Source organism: Paramisgurnus dabryanus, chromosome 15, assembly GCF_030506205.2.
Source record: "Paramisgurnus dabryanus chromosome 15, PD_genome_1.1, whole genome shotgun sequence".
In the NCBI taxonomy this organism is placed as follows: Eukaryota; Metazoa; Chordata; class Actinopteri; order Cypriniformes; family Cobitidae; genus Paramisgurnus; species Paramisgurnus dabryanus.
The window spans coordinates 10,458,648-10,485,455 of record NC_133351.1 but is presented as its reverse complement, the minus strand read 5'-3'; the positions used below and the strand labels follow the sequence as shown (position 1 = coordinate 10,485,455).

General features: G+C 38.6%; 2 protein-coding genes across 2 annotated transcripts; both read left to right on the top strand.

Moving 5' to 3' along the window:
• Positions 1-325: 325 nt before the first annotated feature.
• On the top strand, positions 326-19,554 carry mcm3ap (minichromosome maintenance complex component 3 associated protein). Its single transcript, XM_065252046.2, has 31 exons — positions 326-385; positions 661-2,165; positions 2,405-2,640; positions 2,752-2,833; positions 2,930-3,080; positions 3,705-3,907; positions 4,002-4,141; positions 4,666-4,863; positions 5,012-5,280; positions 5,419-5,581; positions 5,786-5,946; positions 6,071-6,294; positions 6,375-6,637; positions 8,437-8,537; positions 8,802-8,933; positions 9,028-9,132; positions 11,005-11,157; positions 12,167-12,364; positions 12,457-12,525; positions 12,610-12,744; positions 12,825-12,978; positions 13,057-13,306; positions 13,404-13,501; positions 15,334-15,724; positions 15,848-16,111; positions 16,916-17,045; positions 17,167-17,346; positions 17,444-17,594; positions 17,689-17,837; positions 18,176-18,335; positions 18,625-19,554. Exons 2-31 carry the CDS (start codon positions 749-751, stop codon positions 18,793-18,795), a joined length of 6,498 nt encoding a protein of 2,165 aa, XP_065108118.1. The 5' UTR covers positions 326-385; positions 661-748; the 3' UTR covers positions 18,796-19,554.
• A 1,016-nt stretch (positions 19,555-20,570) lies between these two features.
• lmln (leishmanolysin-like (metallopeptidase M8 family)) lies at positions 20,571-25,996 on the top strand. Its single transcript, XM_065251395.2, has 17 exons — positions 20,571-20,811; positions 20,997-21,094; positions 21,480-21,510; positions 21,598-21,680; positions 21,816-21,933; positions 22,479-22,657; positions 22,759-22,864; positions 22,965-23,059; positions 23,221-23,338; positions 23,551-23,658; positions 23,749-23,825; positions 23,955-24,065; positions 24,207-24,339; positions 24,524-24,683; positions 24,792-24,922; positions 25,068-25,278; positions 25,357-25,996. Exons 1-17 carry the CDS (start codon positions 20,686-20,688, stop codon positions 25,455-25,457), a joined length of 1,986 nt encoding a protein of 661 aa, XP_065107467.1. The 5' UTR covers positions 20,571-20,685; the 3' UTR covers positions 25,458-25,996.
• The last annotated feature ends 812 nt before the right edge of the window (positions 25,997-26,808 follow it).

Sequence of the window (26,808 nt, the reverse complement as noted above, 5' to 3'; positions counted from 1 at the left end):
TCGTAAATAATAATATAATATGCAGTAAAAAGCAATTTACATGTTTGCTGAAATGCATAAAGTGATTTATTAAGATTTTACTACAGATGGGTGTTTTTGTGTCTGCTTTACATTTGTGCATATTATATGACAATGCTAATGAATGCATTTTAATACCTAAATGGGATTTCATTTTTTGTAAATTATATGTGATGTCCTATGTGAAAGTGAAAACATGTTGCTTTTCTCACCAGTAGTGTCTCTACGCTTGGTCATCTGATGTTGTGTCGTGCTCTTATCTGCCGGCAGGGGGCACTCTCCCGTAACTCTCACATTGAATCAACGCGCCAATTCAAGAAGAAGAGAAATCAACATCCGGCCAAAGCGTGACGAGAGCAGCAACAAAGTATTTACCATTTTTATTCTCTTTTTCAGTTTTATTGTGCTTACTTTTTGCACATATAATATAGAAATAGTAATGAAATACAACAATTGTTTTTGGTGGTTCGCGAAATAGATATTTAACGTTACTGTTCCTTACTCAGCGCAACAGCATTGCGTAGTATTGTTGTTGTTTTTTAGATGTTATACAGAAATCGTTTTTCTATCTTTTCGGTTTGTTTTAGGTGACTGAAGTTTGAAAATTGGTGTTTGTTTTTATCGGCTGCTTTTGTTTTACAGGACAGAATATTTTGGCCATGTACTGCGGAGGATTTGATCGGGAAAACATTACACTATCTTAACTCTTATTATTCCTCCTTTATTCATAATGAATCCCTCAAATTTTTTTGGTAGACCCCAAACTGCCTTTCAGCCCACAAGCAACAGTAATCAGTCTGGCAACCTGTTCCAGTCTATCGCACAGCAGAACACAACGCAGGGTGTTGGCTTCGGGCAGACATCTGCATTTAGTCAGCCAACTTTTGGTCAGCTATCAGGGCAGCCCTCTGGCTTTGGCCAAGCCCCTACTTTTGGGCAGACACCTGCTTTCGGTCAGAGTGCTGGATCAACTCAAGGACTGGGGCAACCATCATCTTTTTCATCTCTGGCATCAACTCCAGCTTTTGGACAGGGGTCTAGTTTAGGTCAAGGGACACTGGGATTTGGGGCACCACCTCCTTCATACGCACAAGCCACGAGTCAAAACCAAGTGCCTGCATTCGGTCAGGTTTCTGCATTCGGACAACCGTCTGGATTTGGTCTTTCCTCCGCCGTCACTACACCGTCCACCAACTTCAGCAACAGTTCTTCCAGCCAGACCAGTTTTAGTCAGTTTTCTTCCCTGCCTGTACCTACAGTAACATCAAGCTCCTCTGGAGGAGGCAGACCTGATAATCCTACCGGTGGCATTGGGTCCCAATTTAGTTTCAAGCCACCCAGTGAAGCTGTTTTCAAACCCATTTTCAGTGTCAGTCCAGAGCCTCCTACCCTAAAGGTGTCTTCAGCTTCAGAACTTTTCGGGACATCCAAGACTGTGGACAGCGGTACTTCTGGTGGTTCTCTCTTCTCATGTGTAAAGCCAAGCAATCTGGGCTTTAGCTTCTCCCAGCCGGCGGCAGCCCCGTCTGTTTCGATCCCCAGTTCGAATTTTTCACAGGAGGCACTCGGTGGTGGCAGCAACATAAAGTTCACTTTCTCTCAACCTGCCAATCCTTCAAGTAGCGCTACACCTGCTTCTCAGCCTACCACTCCATCCACCTTCAGCTTCACAACAAAGACCCTCCAGCCTCAAATAGAGACCAAAGTGCCTGCGTTTGGTGCTCCTACCATAGGATCATATGGATTTGGGGCCTCAAAAACCGAAACCACACAAAAAACAGAGGAGAGAGCCGGTGATGGGCAGAGCAGCAGAGGAGACGCGGTTTTTGGGAGTTGTGGCACAAAGCGTAAAGAGGAGATGCTGGATCCAAGTACTGCTCAAGGAAAAACAGATAAAAGTGAAAATGCTGAAGCGGGCGCAGAGGGCCCAAGACAACCGGCCAAACGAGCGCTAATGAGGCCCCGGGGCCCTGTTGGAGGGCTCTTCCGTAGTGCAATGTCTGATTTAATGAAGTCCAAAGTCAGCCCAGTAAAGAGAGAAGGTCCTCCTCCAGAAAGACCTAATCCTCCTGGTCCAGCTGGTGATGCATCTACGACAACACTTAGGGGTCAGGATCCAACAGTTTTGAGAAAAGCAGATGAAATTTGTAAGTTAAAATTATATTTATTTATTTAAGAATAATATGTTAGGCACAACTATAATTTTTTCTACAAATTTTTTTCACACATTTAAAGGTATACCTTCAAATTAAAAGATTTTTAGGATCATGGGAAACATTTCAGTCATTTTTAAGAAATTCTTATTCATAGCAATGCATTTTTATAATGTGCCAGTAATTAAAAATCCTGTACTTGCTAACATTTTTTTCCCTTGCTCATCTTACAGCACCTGAGGCTGACTCTCAGACGCCCTCTCCAGGTAGACGTGCGGTTCGAAAGGAGAGCACAGACAGTTTAGGTGGCCTTTCCCCATCTGATGCCACTGTCATTCAGTGTAAGGGCATACCGTCCAACCTCAACAGGAAGGATCTTGTTGCACAGCATTTTGGGCAATTTGGGAAGGTGCTGAAGGTGTACTGCAGGCCTCAGAAGAATCTAACCATTGTGCATTTTCAAGATCATGTGAGCATGTCTAGTTTACTGTATAATAATCAATGCTGAATGTCAGAAAATGAAATAAATTTCTTTACTGTGCTGGTAAGTGATTACGTTTACACCTTTCTAACCTCTCAGATGTCTGCTGCCAAAGCCAAAAAGAGGGGGAAGGTATTTCAGAGAAATGAAATTCATATATTTTGGCAAAGAAAAAAGCCAAGTGAGTATGTTTTGCCTGTTGTTTGCTATGAAATTATATTGGCACAGTTTTTGTCAATCTTTTCTCATTAGGCTCACAAGTGCGTATCATTTACAGGTCCAAGTGAAAAAGGGACAAAACCTACAGAGGTCAAAGATCACATGAGCGGAGAGATGGAGAATGCGTCTGAATTGTTGCAGCCCTCACGTAATCGCAAACCTCTTCCTAAATTAATGGACTTCTGCGCCTCTAGCACTCTCACTAAAGGGTAATAATGTATTAAATGATTATATAATTGCAGGTACATTTGGTGTCATTCGTTTTTCATTATGATGACATCGAGCCCCAACATCAGCTGATACAGCTTAGACGATTAGTCATATGGGTTTAATGTTTGCTACATCAGAATTTATACGGCAAATGCGTTTCCATCTCCCATTTTTCGCATTAACTCTTTTTCACATGAGTCAAAAACCTCCTCAAGTGAGCGTAAAACCTTTTACAACTTGAGGAAATTTTATTAGAAATTTGGCGTTTCCTTCATCGTTTCTGATGCCATACTTCAAAATGTAAAAAAATCAGTGTGATGGGAACCCAGCTAAAGACACATACAGTACTGTCAACACTGTTACGCTTTTGTTAACAGAGTTTACAATAACATAATTGACACTAACTAATTTGGACAACAGAAAATAATGATTTTCAGTTTTACAGAAAATATGACATTGTTATGGCATGTTACATCTTGTGATCCATGACAATCAAATTATAAAAAAATATATGAACATAACGATTTGGAAAAAATTACTCTGCTAATGTTTTTAAGTAGAGCAGCCATTTGCATGCTGGTTACTCACCTCAGGATGAATTTTTGTTACATGTATTATTGCAGCTCTCCAATCAAGAAGTCTTCAATTGCTAAAACTCTTCAGTTCGAAAGTGAATCGCCGCCGGAATCAGTCTCAGAGGCGCGAAGTGTAGAACGACCTATTATAAACCTTCCCTCAGTTCTCCAGCCTCTGATTGGGCAGGTGGCTGAAACGGCAGAGGAGAGGTACCGCCTCCTAGAGCAGAGAGACAAGCTCTTACGGCAGGGTAAAGCTAAATGCACTTTGGTATTGTATTTGTTTTGACGACTTGTATAAAACCATATTAAGAATAGAAAAATTCTGTCTTTTTGTCCCTTAAGCTCGGCCCAAAAGAACAGGCCTAGACATGTCAAAGGTTTTCGTGGGAACGTGCCCTGATATGTGCCCGGAAAAAGAGAGGTACATGAGGGAGACCCGTAATCAACTAAGCGTCTTTGAGGTCGTTCCAGATACAGAGAAGGTTTGTGACAAAAGAATGCAGTTAAAGGAATAGTCTACCCTTTTGCCATATTAAACTATGTTATTACCTCAACCTAGACAAATTAATACATACCTATCTTTTTTCAATGCGTGCACTTTAGAGTGCATTGTGAAAGTGTTAGCATTTAGCCTAGCCCCATTCATTCCTATGGTACCAAAAAAAAGTTTTATTTTGTGGCACCATACTTACTGTTATAACTCCTTATGTAACAGTCTTTAAATAGGGAAAACACGGAAGTGTTTGGTGGCTTCCCTGTTTGGTACCATAGGAATGAATGGGGCTAGGCTTAATGCTAACACATTCAAAATGCGTTGTACAGTGCACGCATTGAAAAAAGATAGATATGTATTAATTTGTCTAAGTTAAGGTAATAACATAGTTTATTATGGCAAAAGGGTAGACTATTCCTTAGTTTATTATGGCAAAAGGGTAGACTATTCCTTTAATTAAAGCTCAGAAGTAGCACCCTGTCCTTGCTTTAAAATATTTTTGCCATATTTCAGGTGGACCATTTTGCTGCCATCAAAGAATACAGTAGGTCTTCAGCCGATCAGGAAGAACCTCTCCCTCATGAGCTTAGGCCACTTCCTGTGCTGAGCATGACTATGGACTATCTCGTGACTCAGGTTATGGACCAAGGCGAGGGAAATTACCGTGACTGGTATGATTTTGTCTGGAATAGAACCAGAGGAATTCGCAAGGTGAGCAACTTTGTATCGTTAAAACCTTGTTTCTTCTGTTGAATGATGTTCTCCATCATTCATGAACATATTCAGTGTGCCATGTTTATCTCTACGGTTTGTCTTAATTGTTTCAAAACTGTTAACTAAAAGTCATCTGTCGTTTCAGGACATTACCCAGCAGCATTTATGTGATCCGATCACGGTGTCACTCATCGAGAAATGTACCCGTTTCCACATTCACTGCGCCCATCACCTCTGTCAGGAACCCATGATGTCTTTCGATTCGAAGATCAACAATGAGAATATGACAAAATGCCTGCAGAGTTTGAAGGAGATGTATCAAGACCTGGCAACCAAAGAGGTGTACTGCCCCCATGAGGCGGAATTCCGCCAGTACAACGTATTGCTCAAGCTCAATGATGGAGATATCCTTCGGTATGTATGTGAAAAAACCCATAAAGCTAAAATAATTATAATTTGGCTTTCTTTTAGTCCTATGAACTCTGATGTTGCTGAGAAGGAATAGTTCACAGACATACCTGAATTGATGCATGTGTTTTTGTGTATACGCAGTGAGGTGCAGCAATTTCGTAAAGAAGTGCGAGAGTCTCCGGAGGTGGATTTCGCTGTGCAGGCCTTTGCAGCGCTCAACAGTAATAACTTTGTTCGTTTCTTCAAACTTGTGAATGCGGCTTCTTATTTGAGCAGCTGCATGCTTCACAGATACTTCAATCAGGTAAGTGCATCTCCATGAAGAATTATATACTAGTTGCTAAATAGGAAGGTTAGTGTATCACTAAAGAGCATTTCAAGGGCTTTACAGATATAGTGGAGTGAGAAACAAATACTAACTCAATCCAGTCTGGTAGGTTCTGATTTAGCATGTAAAAAATAAAACATTTTTATTACAGTGTATGTCTGTCTTTCCCCATTTGCTTAGGTCAGGAGCAAGGCCCTGAAAATCCTCAATGTGGCCTTTACTGTCGGGTCACAGAGATCTACTATTTTCCCAATCGACGACTTTGTCAGAATGCTTATGTTTCGTAATGCTACTGAAGCAGCAGACTTCATTCAGCAGTTTGGCCTCAGTGTCAGTGATGGGTATGTCTTGTTTGAGCCATATCATTTGGGAAAGGGTTTATTCTTACATGCAGTAGTATCATTTCGCACATGCAAAATTCTTTAAGGCTATTGAACTGATAAGATTTTGTGACTGTTCACCCAGCCTTGTAGAACTTAGCCGGACGGCCTATCAGGAACCAGATTGCTCCCTGCCGCAGAAGAAGTCGGTTGCTATTGAGAGGAAGAGAACTGTGCTCATCGGAGAGGTGGTCAACAGTGGGCCGCTGCCTAATCCACCCCAGCACACCCCGGTTTGCAGCTTTGACTCTAGCAACAAGTATACTGGAGATCGTCTGTCTTTAGATCCTCCACCAGCTGGGCTGAAAGGTGTTAATCTAGTGAGAATTTGTATCAAGTATGCCGCTGTAAAATGCATTTTTACTTTAACAGGTTTGCCATTTTTGCAGGGTATTCACAGAGGCAGGACATGCCGTTGGAGCCTGACCTTGGGTTTCAGGTGAAACCCAGACTTCTGGCCGAACCACGGCTGTTTGGAGAAACCTCTGCCATAGCCGAACCTTTGAAACCCAAAATCACAGAGGAGACTGGAGAGAAAACTCAGACGGCAGAATCCACTCTGATGAATCCTCAGCTGATCTTCCAACCCATAACCACCTTACAGCCAGCCCAGCCACCACCTCCTCCACCAAAACCAGCATACACAGATCAGGTGAGAGACTTGCGTCAAGTCAATCTTGGGTTTAAAGAGTACTTCTTCCACACACATTATGCTGTTAGGATTGTTTTCAAGCCCCTTACTTTAAAGGATTACTCCATTTTTTAAAAAACAATCCTGATAATGTACTCACCCCCATGTCATCAAAAATGCTGATGTCTTTCTTTGTTCAGTCGAGAAGAAATTAAGTGTTGTTTTTTTTTTTTTTAAGAAAAACATTCCAGGATTTTTCTCAATTTATAGACTTTATTGGACCTCAATAGTTTACAGTTTCAATGCAGTTTAAAATTGCAGTTCAACGCAGCTTCAAAGGGCTCTAAACGATCAAACATTTTTTGTGATTTTTATTTAACTTGTAACTAGGGATGTAACGATTCAATCGCGGTCCCCATTAAAAATGCCTGTCTGAAATCGATTCTGAATCGCAAGGCTGCGATTCTTTGTTTCATGCACAACTTGCGCGTGTACTACGGCATTTGGTCAGTAGAAAGTCCTTATCAATCTAAAATCATTATGAGTCGCAGTTGTTTATAAAATCATTCAAAATATTCTTTATTATCATTAAATCCTGAAACCATTTGAAGAACAACGATATACATGTTCCTGTAGACATTTCCTGGGATAGCGTTTGCAATGCTACTTCTTCTGTGGCACAAAGGGAGTTTCTGCATGAGAGTGCCCCCTGGTGTTCGGATGTGCCGGGATTTCACCGTAATTCATTCAAATTCATTCATCGAGAAAACGCGCATTTGCACGGTTAATCGTTACACCCCTACTTATAACTCACAACTACTTGAGACTTATGGCTTCATGTTTATATTATTTATTTTGTGAAACATTTAGATTTTATTTATAAAATTAATATGTTTTTGCATTATTTTTTATTATTAAAATAAATGTAAACTGTTTTTAACAATTTTTCTGTTTTACTCTTTCACCGCCAGCGTTTTTCATGATTTTCACCAAAGTTTAATGCCTTCCAGAAAATGTTCTTCTTTAAATATATAAACATACAATATACCAAATGAAAGAACAGACCCTCTGCTTTCAAACAAAAAAAAACCGTTTCATCCTACCTTTAGTAGTTCTTTTGCAATCAGCTTTTGAATATGGGTAAGTTTTTGCAAAAACACCATATTTTGAGCAAAAAGCAGAGATAATTCCATTTTTATGACGGACTTTTCATAGAGATCCCATTCAGAGCGATCTTTAAAACAGACACGGACATGCAGCAGCTTGCCATAGGGCAATACTTCCGGTTTTAAAAAGTTGCGGATAATAGCGGTATTGCGGAAAGACGGAAAATCTCGTCATTGGCGGGGAAGCGTTTTCTCTTAATTGACGAGATATCTCGTCAATGGCGGGGAAAGAGTTAATATTTTCATCTCCACTTTCACCTTTTCACTTCAGTGATAACCCTTAAATTGTCCTCTTTAAAACAAGACCAAGATTTGGCTTCTAGACTAGAAAATGGCAAATGAGTTATATTCATTTGAAGGTGCACATCAACTTTTCACCCCCCCACTCAAAGGGAAAGGAGGATATAAAAGAGGAAATAAACTGTTGGGGTCCAATAAAGTCTATTAAATCAACCAATATTAGGGAGTAAATAAAAAAGTAAGATATTGAGATATTGTCCGGTATTTTTTTTTTTTTTTTGCAATACCTTTTAATCATTTAGGTGGTTTGTATCAATACATAAGTTTAAAGAAAAACATTACAGTTTTAAAAACCGTGTACAGCAGTTCTGTTTTCTGAGTTGTATGCATCATCATCAATGTGATCTTCGGCAGGATATCATGGCTGTGGTGGACTCGGTGCTCAATGAGGTCCTGGAGACAGAAGTCTGTAATGTAACTCGTGCAACTGCTGAATATGTGTCCGCTGCCAATAGGTACAAATTTTGTTGTTATATAACTGCTTAAAAACTGTATCTTTTCTCTCTACTAAAATTGGTTTTCAGAAGATCCAGTGTCGGTATAATCTGCCACTTCTTAAATGAACATAAAAGGTGGTTTTGGTGAAAGCAAGTTTCTGAGCAGCATTAACGCAATAGCTTTATTCATCGAACTTGCCAATTCAGATTAAAATTGCATGTTTTAGTTGTCCTGGTCCATTTTAAACTAGTATTGAATCTAGTACTGCGTTTGTCCTCCAGTGCGGCTGACGATGAGCTGGAAACTGTAGTGAGTGAAGTCAATAAACAGATGCTGGAGGAAATATCCACATCAGAGATCAAAGCTGCGAAGCACAGAATTGCAGAAGAGAAACGTAGGATGGAAGAAATCAGGTGTGTGAGAGACACTTCATTTTAATTTAGTACATTATGAGTGTTTGATCTGTATAAAATTATTTAAACTTTCCTTGATTGTGTTTGATGTCAGACGAAAAGAGGTCTTCCTTGAGCAGTTCAGTGTTGAGCTGTCCTCTAAGATCAGTGAGGAGGTGCTAACCCAGACCATCAGTGAAACTGCTAAGGCTGAATTCAGGTACCAGCCTCACCCTAACTAAACATCATGGGAAGCCAAGCACACTTCCTTTATTGTAGAAAGTGCTGTGCAATTAAAATGGAATTGAATTGTTATTGTGTCACAATAGTAAAACTCTTAAAACTGGTTTCATGAAATTCATCCAAACCAAACTGGCCAAAATCACACACTATCCTTCAAAAGTTTTAGGAAGTGTTAAATGTTAAAAATGTTAAAGGCCTTCCACACTGTGAACAAACGCGATAATCATTCTAAAAGCATCACAATCCTCGCTCTAGATTACTCCCGGGAATTAAATGTATATTTTCAACTTGCGCAAAGATGCTTTTGAGGCCAATAGCGTGTGTTTTCTCTGCAATTGTCTCAGACGACGATGAGTTTACCTCATCATCGTGGTTAATACATAATTCTGGTAAACTACGCTAAGAATAAATAGTATTTTAAAGGGGACAGAGAATGAAAAACCATTTTACCTTGTCTTTGTTGAATAATGGTAGTCTACCCGCATTTACAAACATACAAAAAGTTCTAGACATGCTAAACATCTCAGTCTCATAGAAATTCCTCTTTTAGAAATGTCAGCCAGAAAACGGCCCAATCTGAAAAACTGATGCTTATGACATCACAGGCATCTCACTGCCCCTCCACTTTAAAATAATTGGCTAAATTTTTTTAAAGGGCACCAAAGTCAGCCAATCAGTAATGAGATTGCATGTTAAGCCAGTAGGGGGAGCCAAATAGGTACAAAACCACTTGTTTAAAATCCCCCACCCTAATAGAGCTATCTGAGAGAGGTTTTTAGGAAGCTTCTAAGGCATTACAGACCCAAACAAAAACATTTTTGTCTACATGTCACATCACAGAACAAGGATAAATACCCCGTTCAATCATTATATGTCACCTTTAAACGTATTTTATTTATATAACAAGCTAGATAAACAACACGTACCTTACCTGGGAAACCAAAACAATTATTATTTTCGACAAGTATTTAAAGAGTTCAGATTAGCAACTAGTCAGACCATTTACTTAAATGAAACCGGAAGTCAAGTTCGGACCAGACGCGTATTGCGTCACCGCATGTGCATCCGATGAAACTGTCTATAACCACTGTAAATGCAACAGCATATTTACACGTTCATGTATATATTTGCAATTGTTTTTATCTAAGGACATTTGCAAAGGTAAATGATTTGCATAGTTACCTCAGTAAAAGACTATAATAGTAGGAAACTTTCATTTGATGAACCGCTTCCTGTCTCATTTTAAGCAACCTCAGATCATTGAGAGGCATCTTAGGAAGCACATCAACCAATATCAACAAAGTGTAGCCATCAAGAGCTGTATGCTCACCTTGTGCAAGACACCGCCATGTTCCCAGAGTTGCCCAGATTTACCATCCCCTGGGCCAGGAGGTCATTTTCGTCATTTAGTTATCATTTTCGTCAGCTGGATGCTAATATAGTTATTGTTATGGTTATCGTTAAAGTGTGAATGGCCCTTTACTTTAGAAATTACGTTGTAATATACAAAATAAATCAAAACTGTGATATTTTCTAATTTTTAGTGCAGTCACTATTTGCCTACAATTTGTAAAATTGTGTTGTCTCACACTGAGATGCTTTTTAAACCGTATTGAGGGAGTTCCCATTAAATCTAATTGACAGCTTTTTTCCTCATTATTCAGTCCAGGTCAACCATTTCCCAATTTTTTTTAATAATTGGATAAGTTTCTAATAGAAAAATAGCATGTTGTCACAACTATATCTTTGTATACAACAATAATTTAAACAGACACCTTCCGATTAAAAGGTGTTTAAGATCATGAAAAACATGTTTTTGATGGTAGTGCACATAATGTCGTTCTTTCAGGTTTGCATTGGAGGAGAAAGAGGCTTTTATTGCTCAGTGCTCAGAGGAGGAGAGTAACAGGATAGTGGAGGAGACGCTGGCTGAGGAGGTGGCGGCAATGGCACAGGAGGTCCTGGATTATGAGTTGAGACGCATCCGCAAGTTCGTCAAGAGGTTTGTGGGGCTTTCTCTTTCTTTTCGTGCGTGATTGGGAAACTATATGGGTTTCTTAAAGAGGGCTGGGCGGTATGTCGAGTTTTGATAATACATTAGATAATACATTATCAGTATTATAACACAAAACCGTCTATATCGATATGGTCACATATGACCTTCCTTCTTTGCGACAGAAGCTTCTTTGGAAAACCTTGTCTTGGAATTTTATTTTCATCATGCGCTGTTTTAATAAAGGTGATTGTGACATCTCAAATGAGGCTTTGACTTGCATGTAAACATTTATTCCACTTTGTAGAAAATAGCACCATATTTATAAATTCATCCCAAAATTACCAAGATATGAATTAAGGGTCGATATCGCCCAGCCCTAGTCTGACAGTTTAAAATTCAGCATAGTCCATGAAGATTATGAGTACCGTATTTTCCGCACTATAAGGCGCACCGGATTATAAGGCGCACCTTCAATGAATGGCCTATTTTAGAATTTTTTTAATATATAGGGCGCACCGGGTTATAAGGCGCATAGAATAAAAGATACTGCAATACGTTTGACTGGGGCTGCGTTATGCATCCACTAGATGGAGCTGTGCTAAAGGGAATGTCAGATAAAGTCAAACTTAATTAAGCCTTCTGAAAACTCAGTTCACCATGGTGACTTGTTCAAACGTTGATGTGCATATCAACAATATCTCCCAGCCTTGCTCACTCTTCTCCCAAACGTGGAAGGGAACTTTTCCCTAATTCAGTAAACATGTTGTAAATGAAACAGTCTGATCCTCGCGCCGCCGAAGCGTCCTCGCGCAAGCCGGCCGCCGAAGCGTCCTCGCGCCCGGAGTTTGCCCTGATCCATATATAAGGCGCTCTGGATTATAAGGCGCACTGTCATTTTTTGAGAAAATTAAAGGCTTTTAAGTGCGCCTTATAGTGCGGAAAATACGGTACTTGAATAGCAAAGAAAGTATTTTCTTAATTTTTTTTTAAGAACAATTAAATGTATGTACTGCAGGTGGCTTGATGTGGTAGCTGTGCGACGTCAGCTGAAGAGACAGATGCGTGGCTTCCCTGCAGCCCCAGGCTGTGTGGATCCACGGTTCAAATTAAAGGCCTTTGTCCCCAGTGCCCCTTCAAGCCCCTCTCTGGACCTCCTGGCCCAGGGGATGGTAAATCTGGGCAACTCTGGGAACATGGCGGTGTCTTGCACAAGGTGAGCATACAGCTCTTGATGGCTATACTTTGTTGATATTTGTTGGTGTGCTTCCTGAGACGCCTCTCAATGATCTGTTTTAAAAATTCTAGGTTGCTTAAAATGAGACAGGAAGCGGTTCATCAAATGAAAGTTTCCTATTATTACAATCTTTTACTGAGGTAAGTACACTTTTTAAAAGATGATAATTTTTTTTGATGATTCTTCTATATTGTCTATACGCAAAAATTTTTTTTTTTTTCTAGTGAGCGTGTATGGATGCCTCTTGACCTGCCCACCCTTGTGGCAGAAAGCATTCCTGATGCACCTAACAGGATCTTCTGGAAAGCCAGTCTTTTATTGCCCAGCGACTGTGATAGTGACACAAGCTTTGCCAGCAGGTAACCAAATGTGTGATGGGAAATCTGTGAGTTTTTTAAACCATGTGGAATTGTGCCTGACCTCAAGTTCCTCCATGCAGGATTATGACAGATTGGCTTGAGGTGAAATTGGGCGGAGAAAATACAATTGATGAATTTGAGAAAGAACAACAAGGACCCCTGAAAACGCTCTGTGTTAGTCACAGTTTGAGAAATGTTAGAGAAAAGACTCATGAAGTTCACATCGCTATAAAGGTGAGCTTTCGAGATGAAGCCCCTTAATACAGTATATAAAGACTACTAGATTATTGAACGGTGTGTTTGTGTGTGCAGGCATGTCACGGGCCATTGTGTGAGGAAGATCAGTGCTTGTTAGAGAAACGAAAGGCGCTTCATGGTACCAATGCATTGCTTTTGCTACTGCCCCCTCTACTGCAAGAGGAGGAAGATGTGACCCTGCTCTCAGCATTTCTCCAGCTGAGACAAGTGCAGCAAGCCAGCTGCTGGCACTCTCCTTTACCCCTGGCTGTAGTGGTTACTGATTATGAAGAGGATATTATCAGTGACCAGGGTTTGGAAGAAGGTAATTTCAATGACAATATTGATGCTATGTCTATAGTTTGATAAGAAATCACATTTAAATCTGCGGTCTGCTTTTTGTGTTTGTCTCACTTTCACAGCCCTCAATTTGAATACATTGGTCAAAGATGGTCTTATCTCCGAATACATCTTTATCCACATACCAGCAGCCCTCAGTGACCTGCAAGGCTCAGAGCAGGTTAGTCTAAAACACATTAATTAGAATCTGCAGTTTATTATATAAAAATGTAAAAGACTACTTCAAGATTATTTTCAGTTTTTCTAAGTACTATTTATAGTAGTACTCTAAGAACGGATGTGTTAAAAACATTACATTAGTTTTTAATCCACCCATCTCTGTGTTATTATTGAAACAACACATTTTGTGTTACTTTTAACACAAAATGACACATAGTGTGTTAAAATTTCACGTGTAAAAAGATGTGTAAAAAATTAACACATCCTTTCTAAGACTGTGTGTGTTAAAGGATTAGTCCATTTTCTTAAAACTCTCCAGAAAAAAAAACTTTGTTCAGTCCAGAAGAAATTATGTTTTTGAGGAAAACATTCCAGGATTTTTCTCATTTAATGGACCCCAACACTTAACAGTTTTAATGCAGTTTAAAATTGCAGTTTCAAATGACTCTAAATGATCTCAAACGAGGCATAAGGGTCTTATCTAGCGAAACGATTTTCATTTTTGACAAGAACAAAAACTTTTAAACCACAACTTCTCGTCTTCCCTCGGTCGTGTGACACGCCAGCACGACCTTGCGTAATACGTCATGACGTCAAGAGGTCACGGATTATGTATGTGATACGCCCCAGTGTTTACAAGTGTGGAGAAAGAGGACCGTTCTAATGTTGTTGTATGTGGAACGATACTAATTAATGTCTTTGTGTCAGTTTATTGTTTAATAGGTCCGCAAATGTGCGTTTCATATATGTAACACATAACTTTTCTACGTCATTACGCAATTACGTGAGGTCGCGCTGGCTCGTCAGCCGAAGGAAGACGAAAAGTTGTGGTTTAAAAGTGCATATTTTTTATTTTTCTTTCCAAAAATGACAATCGTTTCGCTAGATAAGACCCTTATGCCTCGTTTGAGATTGTTTGGAGTCCTTTGAAACTGCAATTTTAAACTGCATTAAAGTTAAGTTTTGAGGTCCAATAAAGTCCATTAAAATGAGAAAAATCCTGGAATGTTTTCCTCAAAAAACATAATTTCTTATCGACTGATTTAAGTGACTTCTAACATTTGGTAAAAGTAACCAACAATAAGCATAGTCTACAAGCTGTGTTTTTGAATTTTAGATATTATTATTGATATAAATGTAATGTTAAAGGGACACTCCACTTTTTTGAAAATACTAATTTTCCAGCTCCCCTAGAGTTAAACATTTGATTTTACAGTTTTGGAATCCATTCAGCTGATCTCCGGGTCTGGCGGTACGACTTTTAGCATAGCTTAGCATAATCCATTGAATCTGATTAGACCATTTAATGATTTTACGCAGCACCCGAAAATAGTCCCCTTGGTAAGTTTCAATAGGAGAGGACTATTTTCGGGCGATGTGTAATATAATGGCGCCTCCTGCAGCCATGTTACAGCAGCAAAGTCTTTGATTATTAAGCCAGAATGAGAGTATAGTTCCTAGCCATATAGGCCTAGAAAATCACAACTTTTTAATTTTTTGTCGGTCTTGGTACATGATGTAACTACAGAAGAGTCAAGTATTAAATAGGAAAAATATCGAAACTCGTTGGTAATTTTTGAGCGCGATGCTAAATGGTCTAATCAAATTCAATGGATTATGCTAAGCTATCCTAAAATTGGTACCGCCAGACCCCGAGATCAGATTCCAAAACGGTAAAAAATTGTAACTCTAGGGGATCTGGAAAAATTAGCATATTTTCAAAAGAAGTGGCGTGTCCCTTTAATATTGAAATTATTGAAAAAGGCAGTTTTGAAGCTGAGCAGTGATTTTAGTTTACCAAAAGTCATTATTTTTGTTAATATTCCACCTTAGATGAGTGACATAGTGAGATGGCTTGCGTCCCGCTCCTCTGCTGTCCCAGTACTCTCCTCTCAGACCCTGCTGCAGGTTGTTGAATTAGGCCTGTGCCATGAGTTCCACTCCAGACTACAGAGAGACCAGGAGGACAGAAGACATGCAGGTCTTCCGTCTCAGCACCCAGAACCCATAGTGCACCTCTGTAACAGCGTGTTGAAGTTCCTGGCAGATGTCGTCTCATCCGACCACCTGACCAGTCTCTGCTGGCCACCTCCAGAGTTTTTATACCCTGAGAACATTGAGATGATTCCTCATCAGGCCTGGAACTCTCCGGAGCACCTGAACTGGCTGAGGAGGGCCATTCTTAGCCGTCAGCTTCCTGAATGGGATCTTCCTCCTATAAGTGGTAGGTTCTGTTTTTGAAAATAACTTTGGTGTCATTTTGATAAAGCATTGGTTTAGGTGTTTGTATCATCAATGTGTATACTGTAGTATCCTGTGAAACTAAAACCTAACCTCCTTTTCTCAGCTACATGGCCACACTTGTGTGCATCTATACTGACGTATGTATCCCAGATACCAACCTCACCCTTAAGCCAACCCATCCTAATGTCCCGGCTAGAGAATCTGCTCAGAAGGGTGAATTACCAATGCTTAAATATGAACAGTGCAGATGAAGATGACCCTATGGAGATTAGACCGTCCTTTTACGATATTCCCTGGGATGAGATCATATGTCTGTGTGTAGAGCATCGTATGAAGGATTGGAGTTTACAGCCGCTTATGGCCGAAGGTAAGAGCCACAGACTTAAAGGGATAGTTCACCCCAAAAATAAAAATTCTGTCATTTACTCACCCCCATGTTGTTACAAACCTGTTTGAATTTCTTTGTTGTGCATTGACTTCTATAGTGTAGTATTTTTTCCTACTATGGTAGTCAATAGAGTCACACTTTTTTCATAGTTTGGCGGGTACTGGAACTTAGTCAGGTGCGATTTATACGTCAAAATTATTTAATATGAACCAAGAGAAACCATTACCGTCTACAGCCGTGAGAGTCTGCTCTATGCTGCTCCTGTATTTATGTAATTCAATGGATTCAGTGATGTGGAATGACTTCAGGACCTTTTCGAACTTTTTTTGGCTTGTTTTGATAATTTAGCCTATTCAGCCTCCCAGGTATGTTCTGTATGCTATTGTGTATCGTGGAAATAACTGTTTATGTTACATGCTTGGATTTTGTGAAATCATTTTCTAAATAAAGCGATGTATAGTCCAGTGCGACTTGTATATATATTTTTCCTCTTCAAAACGCCTTTTTTGACTGATGGGACTCCTAAGCGACTTATAGTCCTAAAAATATGGTATCTTCCTTTGGCTTCAGCACAACTAAGAAATTCATACAGGTTTATAACAACATGAGGGTGAGTAAATGACAGAATTTTCATCTTTGGGTGAACTATCCACTCCAACTACACTCCAGGTTTTCTTTTCCATGCGTCTTACACACATTATCATTAATTCCATCAGAATTTTACACCTTTTTCTTTGTTATTAAACTGTCTGTGTTTGTGTTTTTTAACTTTGGCTGTCATAGATGCCCTCACTGATAATGGCGAAATTCTCGTGTACTTTAACAAAGAAAGCCTGGAGGGTTTCCAGCCCCCGGACATCTGGATAGAGGCTGTGAAACAGACATACCAGGAGAAGAAACGGGCGTCAGAAATGTACATCCTCTATTTGTATTTTTTTTGCAGTATAATCTAATATAACAATCACACATTTCACAGAGTTGTTTGACAATTAGGGTTTAAAAACAGGCTTAAACCGAATGTATTTTTTTTATAGCGTAAAGGTCAAAGTGCCTTCAACTGCATCCAGACGCAGACTTCTAAAGCAGCAACTCTTTCAAAGCCAGATAGACGTGGAGGACCGGCCTTCCATTCCAGACACCACAGATGTTCCCATAGCACGGCGCCTTGAAAGAATTCTCTCCTCTGTTCGCAAGATGAACGTCGAGGGAAAGAGGTTCGCTTTTTGAGTTTTAATATTATGATTTACCAAAGCCTTTATCGTATGCCTAATGTTTGTAAATAGCACTGACTATATTTTAACGTGTCTGTAGGATTGGAGATCAGATTCAGCGTCGGATTGAAGCAGATCCTTTGCACCCTGCCTCTTTTAATCTTGATCTGCCCACTGCCCTCCTCTCAACCACTCCTTTTATCACAAACTCCTCCCACAAGCGCCCTGGCTCTCGCACAGTCCATATACAGGTACAGTTATACCAGAGCCCCGAGCATTACATTAATTGGTCAAGTATCATGTAGCATTTATTGTAAATGCATTACATCTGTATGTTATTTGAAGGAAATGGGATCAGATGAGCCTGTTGAGAAGCGATCATCTCCTTTCCTAAAGAGCAGACCGTTTACTCCAGACACCACACATACTTCTGTAGTAGAGCGACTTCAACATACTCTCTCTGTTGTTCAAGAGATGAACATCGAGGGTCAAAGGTTAGCTAAAAATGTTTTGGCTATTCCAGTGCTTTTGAGACTTCTATTGCATTATAATAATTAAGTAGTACGAGAATGAAATCTTTTAAAAATAACAAAAATGTAACAAAGTACTAAATATTCTAGTGTAGTGGTCAAAATTACAGTCCATTAAAAATCTAGAAATGCATACTACACTACCTATAGATATAAAATACACCATGTGACAACAGACATAACGTATTTAAATGTGGGACAATATCCACAGAATATGATAATATGATGCATTGGAAGATTTTTTTGTTTCAAAAATGTATGACACGGCAATAAAAAATTGTGTTATCAACTTTTATCTGTAGGATTGGAGAGCAGATTCAACATCGGATTGAAGCGGATCCTTTGTGCTCTGCATCTTTTCCTTATTTCCTTCCCTCCACCCTCCTCTCTTCACCTCCTTTGAACATAACCCCCTCTCGAAAGCATGCTGCTGCTGCTGCTAATGAGGATGTCCACATACAGGTACATCTATAACAGACCCTTGAACATAAATAGAATTAAAGTTAAGTTAAAGTGGACATATAATGAATATCTGACTTTTTCCATGTTTAAGTGCTATAATTGGGTCCTCAGTGCTTCTATCAACCTAGAAATAAAAAAATTAGGTTTTGGTAAACCATTCTCTGCAAGCATTCAAAATTAGTTTACCATATTTTATATCCATTATTTTACATCTTAAAAGTCTTGTGAAATGTCCCCTTTAAAAAGCATTTTATTGTGTTGTAAATTGTTTAATTTGTGTTATTTTAAGGAAATGGAAATGAATGAACCAGCTGAGAAGTCATCTCCTTGGGAGAAAGGCAGGCCAGTGTCTTTGTTACAACGTCTGCAGGACTTGAAACGAGAAATATCAAGTCAACAAGAGGAGGATCGTGTGTGTGGTTTTAAACTGAAGTGTCTTGTAGACATGGTTGAGACCTGAAGGTGTTTCAGGTCATTACAATAAAGATGAACAAGTAATTTGACCAACTGTTGGTCATCCATTTTCAAAACAATGATCTTAGCATGTAAATCTTTATTTAAACATTGTTAGTATCATCGCGTTTGTCTTCAAAGATGTGATTAAAGTTCAAAGATATTTTTCTGAATTAAAACGTATATTTTTGGACAACAATAAAGTTGAGTTTTATTTAACTTTTGTATGTTTTTTTTTTTTTAACCGCTTTAAATGTTAAACGATACTGTGGAGCATGTTTTATGGATTTATTTTGATTAATTTCTGTGTTTTGCATTTCCCGAGGTAACCTATAGTTTTAAATAAGCAATAGCCAAAAATACTTTGTATGGGTCAAAATTATAGATTTTTGTTATGCCAAATAACAAGTAAACATGTTACATGAAAATATTTTGTGAGTGGATGCAGAGCTAAGGACTTAATTTGGACAAATTTAAAGACGATTTTCTCAATATTTTGACTTTCAGATGATGGATTTTAAAATCTGTATTTTGAAGTTGTTGTTTTTTGTCCTTTTTTCATTGTTTCTCTGTATGTCTATTTTAGAGCACAGAGTAATGTTTGCAATGATTTGTTATGTTTAACCATCATAAAAGCATAATAAGCTACTCATTGTGGAAGTGACTTGGTAAAATGAAAATTTAATATTGGAAAAAAACTTTTTTCACCACAAAATTATTTGTATTGTTATTCACTTTAATAAATAGGTTGGAATTATGGAATAAAGTGTATGGCAGTGGTTTTAAAATACACCATGTATTAAAAGAAATAGTTGTTTCTAGTCTGTCTCTGGACATTGGGTGATGTCGTTGTTTGTAGATCTTGGGGAGTCTGTTTCACATATGGTGTCTGGTTTGCTCTGGAGGCATTCGCATGTATGGGCTGCACTTTCCAGAATGGGTTAGTTTACTGTCTTGATAAAACAACTTTGAGGGAGAAATCTCTCAGTTAAAAAAAATTTTAGGGAGGCAACATACAACATATAAAAGGCATGAACCAGAATACCCAGCAAAGGGATGGCTCCTTAAAGATCATCAAATATTTGTTTTATTTTACTTTGTGTATGCTTATCTAAGGAAGAAACAATGTTATGGACGTATCTTTTCTCCATTATGGACATAACAATTCTGAAATTTACACTTAATTAGGCTAACTTTGGAAAATAATAACAACAATACTTTAAAACAGAGACTGCGTGGGAGCTGCATGGGTACCATGCAATACATTGAGTATTATACTGTATTATAGATGTTCTGCGTATAAGCTTATCTGTTGTTTGTACATTTCTGTAAACACATAAAATATACTTTTATTAGATTAATATCATATTTATGTATATATTACATTAATATATCATTAATATTATTATTATACGGAGGCCAAAGTACTCCAAATTACTATTATTTCTATTGTTTTTATTTATATTATATTATAATTTCGCAATGATTTAATAATCAATTAAATCCATGGCTATATTTTTGTTGAGATTTATTATTTTGTCATATTTCATGTCAATTTTTCAAAATAAAAGACATAATCGTAAACTTAAATTACAAAATATATTTCCAACGACTTGTTTAAAATTAACATTTTATTTCACTTTTTGGTATTAATATTTGAAATGTATTTGATATTAATTGTGTTATTTATATTGATAATAAAATTAAGATACGCGCGCTTTTATTTTGACACGTTGACGCTTTGTATCTGCGTTCACGTCGTTCTGGGTTTATGGGTAAAGCCGGTTTATTGAACAGCTGATTTAATTTCCTCTCGGAACATTTTGAATTTTGTGTGATATCGAGGGAAATCATGCAGGATGACAGGAAGGAGATATGAATGATAAAGTGTTGAAGGATGGCTTCAGGATGGCAGCAGACCGGATCAGTTAGAGCTGCTTTACTCTTAAGCATCATCATAATCATCATCAGCATCGGCGCACGAGCGCACACCTGTAACCATAAAGTGCCCCTGCACACAGAGGTCAGTCATATCATCTGCTTCTATTTATTATTATTTTGCGTTTATTTTATAAATAAATGATTTTCTTTACAAATACCAATATGAACCATCAGCTGCATTAGAGACCATTATAGTTTGCATGCATTAACTGCAATGTAACAATTCTATTGTGTTTCACTGTGAATCTCAATGTAATGTACTTTCAGGTTGTACATCAAGTGTTTCTGAAGCCAGATAGATTGACCAAAAGAAGCACTGACCAGCAGTTAAAGATCCAGATCGAATATGACTCCAGTTTGGATTGGTTAGTTACTGTAAAAGTTAAAGGAACAGTATGTAGGATTGTGGCCAAAACTGGTATTGCAATCACAAAACGTGTGGCTAAAACTGGTACTGCAACCACACAGCTGGTGGCCAATATACCAAACGACAACATAAACATCAGTTGAGGGCTGCAACTCCACTTTTTAAATGACAATATCCTGGCCGGACCGCTGTTGTGAGTGATAGAAGTATTTGAAATGAAAATGATTTCTTAATGTCTAGTGACATTTCAGGGCCATTTAATGATTAATTAATTGATATAAATTTCTTACATACTGTTCCTTTAAACCATATAATGTGATGCTGAGCAACTACATCTTCATGATTATACATTGAATTTACATGACTGTGTTCTACTGACACAGGTTAGATGAAGACAAAAGCAGTCTTGTAAAGGTATTAAAATTATGAATGTTATTTTAATTTTTACCCTTATCTAAATACAATGCATCCATGATTGATTTTCTTATGCTTTGTCTCAAGGACAAGCTCCTCCCACAGGCCATTGATTATCTTCAAAAGGCCTTTAGTGTTCGTAGGCAGTCTGGTCCAGTGTTACTGAGCAGGTAATTCTCTTCTGAGCCTTTATCTGACAGCAAATCCTTTTATATTTCTACTTGTTCCTTCTGAAGGCTTCTTCCTTTGTCGCTAATCTCCTTATTGTCTGTTGTTTTATTTTATTGTCTATTTTTAATGAGCAGACAATGTGCAACGAATCAGTACCTTAGGAAAAGAGATGATCCGCACCGGTACTGTCAGGGTCCATGTGCAAACATCACCAAGTGTGGTCCGGTTATTGTGCCTGAACGACATTTGCAGGTGAGTCCCATTATGAAAATGTAAGCTGGCAAAATTTTGGCTGGATCTATTAAAAACTTGTGACCTAAAGGCACAATAAAATAAAATAATGTACTATTACCTCCAAGAAACACACATACGTTGCCGCTCTTAAGTATAAGGGGCTTTCCTTGGCTGGATAATATTCTTACATCTACTTTGGTTAACAATAATGCCTAGTGTGGTGGATGTGATATTAGTAAACCTACAAACATCAGTCGACGTGATGTTTGGAATGACTTGTCACGAGAGGACAAACTCCATTTCAGTAGAAAAGTTTCAGTTCTTCTTTTATAAGAAAGTTGCATAGTAATAGAAACGCTGTCATCTCGCAATAGTCTTTTGTTGACTTTTAGAAAATAAAGCTAAAGTGTTGTGCCATTATGCAATGAAAACTGATCTAGTGAAGCTTAAATCACATATTGTGCCTTTAAATGCGCAATTTTTTTCAATAAGTATGTAAATTTCTGAAGGAATTTTGTTCAACTCAGTTATGAAAATGTTTGACTAAATGAAATGCTTTTCAGCAATGCAGGGTGTGTATTGAGTCAGGGAAGTCCTGTGGCCCTGTCGGCCCTCCTGATGGTGAGGGGGTGGAGAGGGCGGACTTTGTGCTGTATGTAAGCGCGATGACTACAGAGCGTTGTGGGCAAGAGAACATTGTCGCATATGCAGCGTACTGCCAACTGGAATCTGAACTAGACCGGTAACAAGAACAGTACTTAATAAAATACTAACATGGATGTATATTTATCCCAATACACCATTTGTTATTTTACATTTAATGTAATGTTTTTTTTTATATAGGCCCATCGCTGGATATGCCAATCTGTGTCCAAATATGATATCTACTCAAGCTCAGGAGTTTGAAGGGATGCTGTCCACAGTCAAGCATGAGATCATACATGCCCTGGTAACAACATTAAACCTACATAAATTCAACTGGTAACTGGTCTGGATTTGATGGTACTTGTTATAAACCACCTCATAAATGTTAACTCTTTGTTTCTCAGGGATTTTCTGCAGGCCTCTTTGCCTTTTATCACGATGATGATGGGAATCCTTTGACGCCACGGTCTGCAAGCGGTCTGCCGGCATACGATGAAAGGTAAAGGACAGAAATGCTTGTACTGTACATTATACTGTTTAAAAATATTAGCTGTTGAAAGAATTTGTGTACATAAATATTTTAAATAAAGAAAGTCTGTTTTGTGTGTTGCTTAAATGTATTTATTATTTATCTGCAATCTCTGTTTGTTGCTGTCACAGGTTAGGATTATATCAGTGGAGTGATAAAGTCATTAAAAAAGCCACGCGGCTGTGGGATGTCCGAGGTGGCCACATGGTTCGGCACAACGTCCATGTTCTGGTTACTCCACGTGTAGTGGTGAGTTTTTCTTTTAATTACATTTAAATTTATGCATTTGACAGACACTTTTATCCAAAGCGACTTACAGTGCATTACAAGATATGCCTTTTATCTGTATGTGTATTCAAACCCATGACTTTTTGCGTTGCTAATGCAGTGCTCTACCACTAAGCTAAGATTGATCAGTGCCTATGAAATACTAAGTGATCTGTTTATAATATTTTTATTAGGAGGAGGCCAGAAAACATTTTAATTGCCCTATTCTTGAGGGCATGGAACTGGAGAACCAAGGCGGTGCTGGCACAGAGTTTAACCACTGGGAAAAGCGTCTTTTAGAGGTACCAAGATCAAATTTTCTGTTTTGGCATTAAAGGACACTGGATATTTTGTTAATTTTGCTTTTATTTTAACGTGTTTTGTTTTAACAGAACGAGGCTATGACCGGATCTCACACACAAAACAGAGTGTTTTCCAGAATAACTTTGGCTATAATGGAGGATACAGGGTGAGTAAAGTGATGTAGTTTACAAATAGTGCAGTTTATTCACGTCTGAATGGTTAAAATATGTCTTTAGTAAATAAACTACTTAAATAAACACAAACCACAATGTCTTCGCTACGTTGTCCGTGACAGGTGGTATAGGGCCAATTACAGCATGGCAGAAAATCTGGAATGGGGAAAAGGTTTAGGCTGTGACTTTGTAATGAAAAGCTGCAAATTCTGGATAGACCAACATCAAAATAGGTAAGCTTTGCTTTGAAATGCATAGTGTGTTCACTCTAATACACTATGTGTTATATTTCAGATTTACATATTTGTGTTTAAAACAATGGCCACTTGGTAAAGATCTATAGAAATAAAATGAGGAGGCCTGTTTTAAAACAGGAGGCCGGCGCTTAGCCCGTTTTGTGACTCTGTAAGGATGCCACCTTTGCAGCTCACCTGCAGGCAGGACCAGCTGGCAGTGGCCGTCTGCAACCTGCAGAAGTTTTCTTATGCACTTCCTCCAGAATACCAGGTATTGTTGTTATTAGAGTATTGCTACTGTTTTCCTGTTGCTTAATGTTTGCAGCATGGACCACGGTCGTAGGTTTGAATTCCAGGAAATGCACTCAGAGTATGCCAAATACATAAATGTAATCAATTCTGTTTAAAATGCCAATTAATAGCTTTTAATATGACAAAACGCCTGTGTGCTGTAGTACTTTGATCGTATCCCTGGTGTTGCCGAGGAGGATTTATCATCATATGGAGGGGCGGTGGAGATCGCAGACTACTGTCCCTTTAGCCAGGAGTTTAGATGGCATGTAGATGGGGAGTACCAGCGCAGTTCGTACTGCAGAATACAGGAGAACCAACCAGGTGGGATGTCATTCTCCAACACCACATACCCTCCTTGTCTCATTTACAATCAAAATAGAAAGATCTTCTCATGGCGGCCTGGGTTAAGATTGTGCTTTTACTGCACAGCTTCTTGGAGAAACTATGGGGTGGAACAGTACGGCCCAGGATCGGTTTGTCTGTACCAGAAGACAGCGTTTGTGATGGAGCAGTGCACCGAACGTATGACAGCCCCAGACTGGGGCAGTGGATGCTATAAGGTAACTAATGAAACACCTTAGGCAGCATCTGAAAATGTCAAATTTGGTTTCTGTACTTTTTACGAATGTTTAACTGGGGCATTACATGGCACACCATAATGTAAAAATTATTTTGCGTACTAAGATTTTGTGATTTGTGTTGCAGGTGTCTTGTACACCCCAGGGTATGTTTGTTTGGGTGCAAAATGAGTCCTATCCATGTGTTCGTGCTGGTCACGTAGTCAGTGTGAGTGTGCGGATGAACGGGTGGGTCTTCAGTGGGCAGCTCATTTGTCCCGCCTGCGCCGACTTCTGCAGCGATTGCCCCCTCCCTCACGAGATCCCTCCTGTAAACATCACCAAAAGTGCTCGCTTGGGTAAGAATCAGTCTTACCGACATTTATCGCAGCGCCGTCTGTATTTGATATCATAATATAATTATCTGCTTCTCTCAGATCCTTGTTCCAGCTCTTCCTGTTTGATGGTGAACTTATGGATGCTCCTGTTTAATCTTATTCCACTAATGGCTGGCTTCCTCCTTTGTGTCAGAGACTGAATTCGGTCCTGATTCTGACAGGTGGATACAGGCGCCTCGCTGCCATAGACTTCCCTTGAGGTATAGCTGCCGTGATCCGAGTACTCTTCTCTGTATATGCAGGTGTGTACTGTAGAAGGGATTGAAAGCCATCGATTGCTCACCTCAGCGTGTTTTGTCATGTGTCAGTGAACCGCAGATGCAACGAGAAGCCATAGTCATGCAGGCTGCATTTAGCAGCGCTGTTATGCAGGTGCTAATTAATGTTCCCTTGTCTCGCTGGTAGCATTTTTGGTCATGATATGAAGTAAGCATCCGGCTGAGAATCAGGAGATTTTTATTTTCTCTGGTGTCCTGCTGTGGTGCTTCTCTGCTGACCTGGTGAAGTTAAGATCAGTTTACTGTAGGTCGTGTGAGTGATGGTGTTTGTGAATTTGCATGGAGAAGTCTGCGTGAAACATCCATTTATTGATGCTTTCTTTTCGTTTGAAGAAGTTTTGAATGTGAGTATAATGTCTAAGTTAAGTAGTTTTTGAAGAAGTTTTAAAACGTTTATATGCAATGGGGCCCAAAAGTCTATTACTTACTTAAAGGAATATTCCATTTTCTTAAAAGAAAAATCCAGATAATTTACTCACTACCATGTCATTCAAAATGTTGATGTCTTTCTTTGTTCAGTCGAGAAGAAATTATGTTTTTTGAGGAAAACATTGCAGGATTTTTCTCATTTTAATGGACTTTAATAGAGCCCAACATTTAATACTTAACTCAACACTTAACAGTTTTTTTCAACGTTTTTTTTTTCAAGTTTCAAAGGACTCTAAACGATCCCAAACGAGGCATAAGGTTCTTATCTAGCGAAACGATTGTCATTTTTGACAATAAAAATAACAAATATACACTTTTAAAGCACAACTTCAAAAGCAATACTTATTTTAGCACAACATTAAACCAATACTTATTTTAACCTATAGAGGCCACCATTATGTTTTGCGCATAGTGCATTCTGGTTCGACGATGTATAATAATTGGCGCAAATATAGTATTACTAAAGTTTACTATAGTAAATAATATGGCATCCACTATAGTTTTTTATGTAAGAATGTTTTACTCCCCACTATTAGCTCCTAGATTGTCTTTACTTTGATCATCTTTCATTTGTATGTTTTCTGGATTCTTCATCACTTATGTTACTCTACATCAATGGTTTATATTGAAAGGGCTGCACAAGACGTTAATGTTCATATTTTTAGTGGCATCCAACTCTTATCTTTTTTACATAATTTTACAAGTAATTTATTTATAAAGCTAATCCCAGTGTAACGAGAAGTTGTGCTTTAAAAGTGTATATTTGTTATTTTTATTGTCAAAA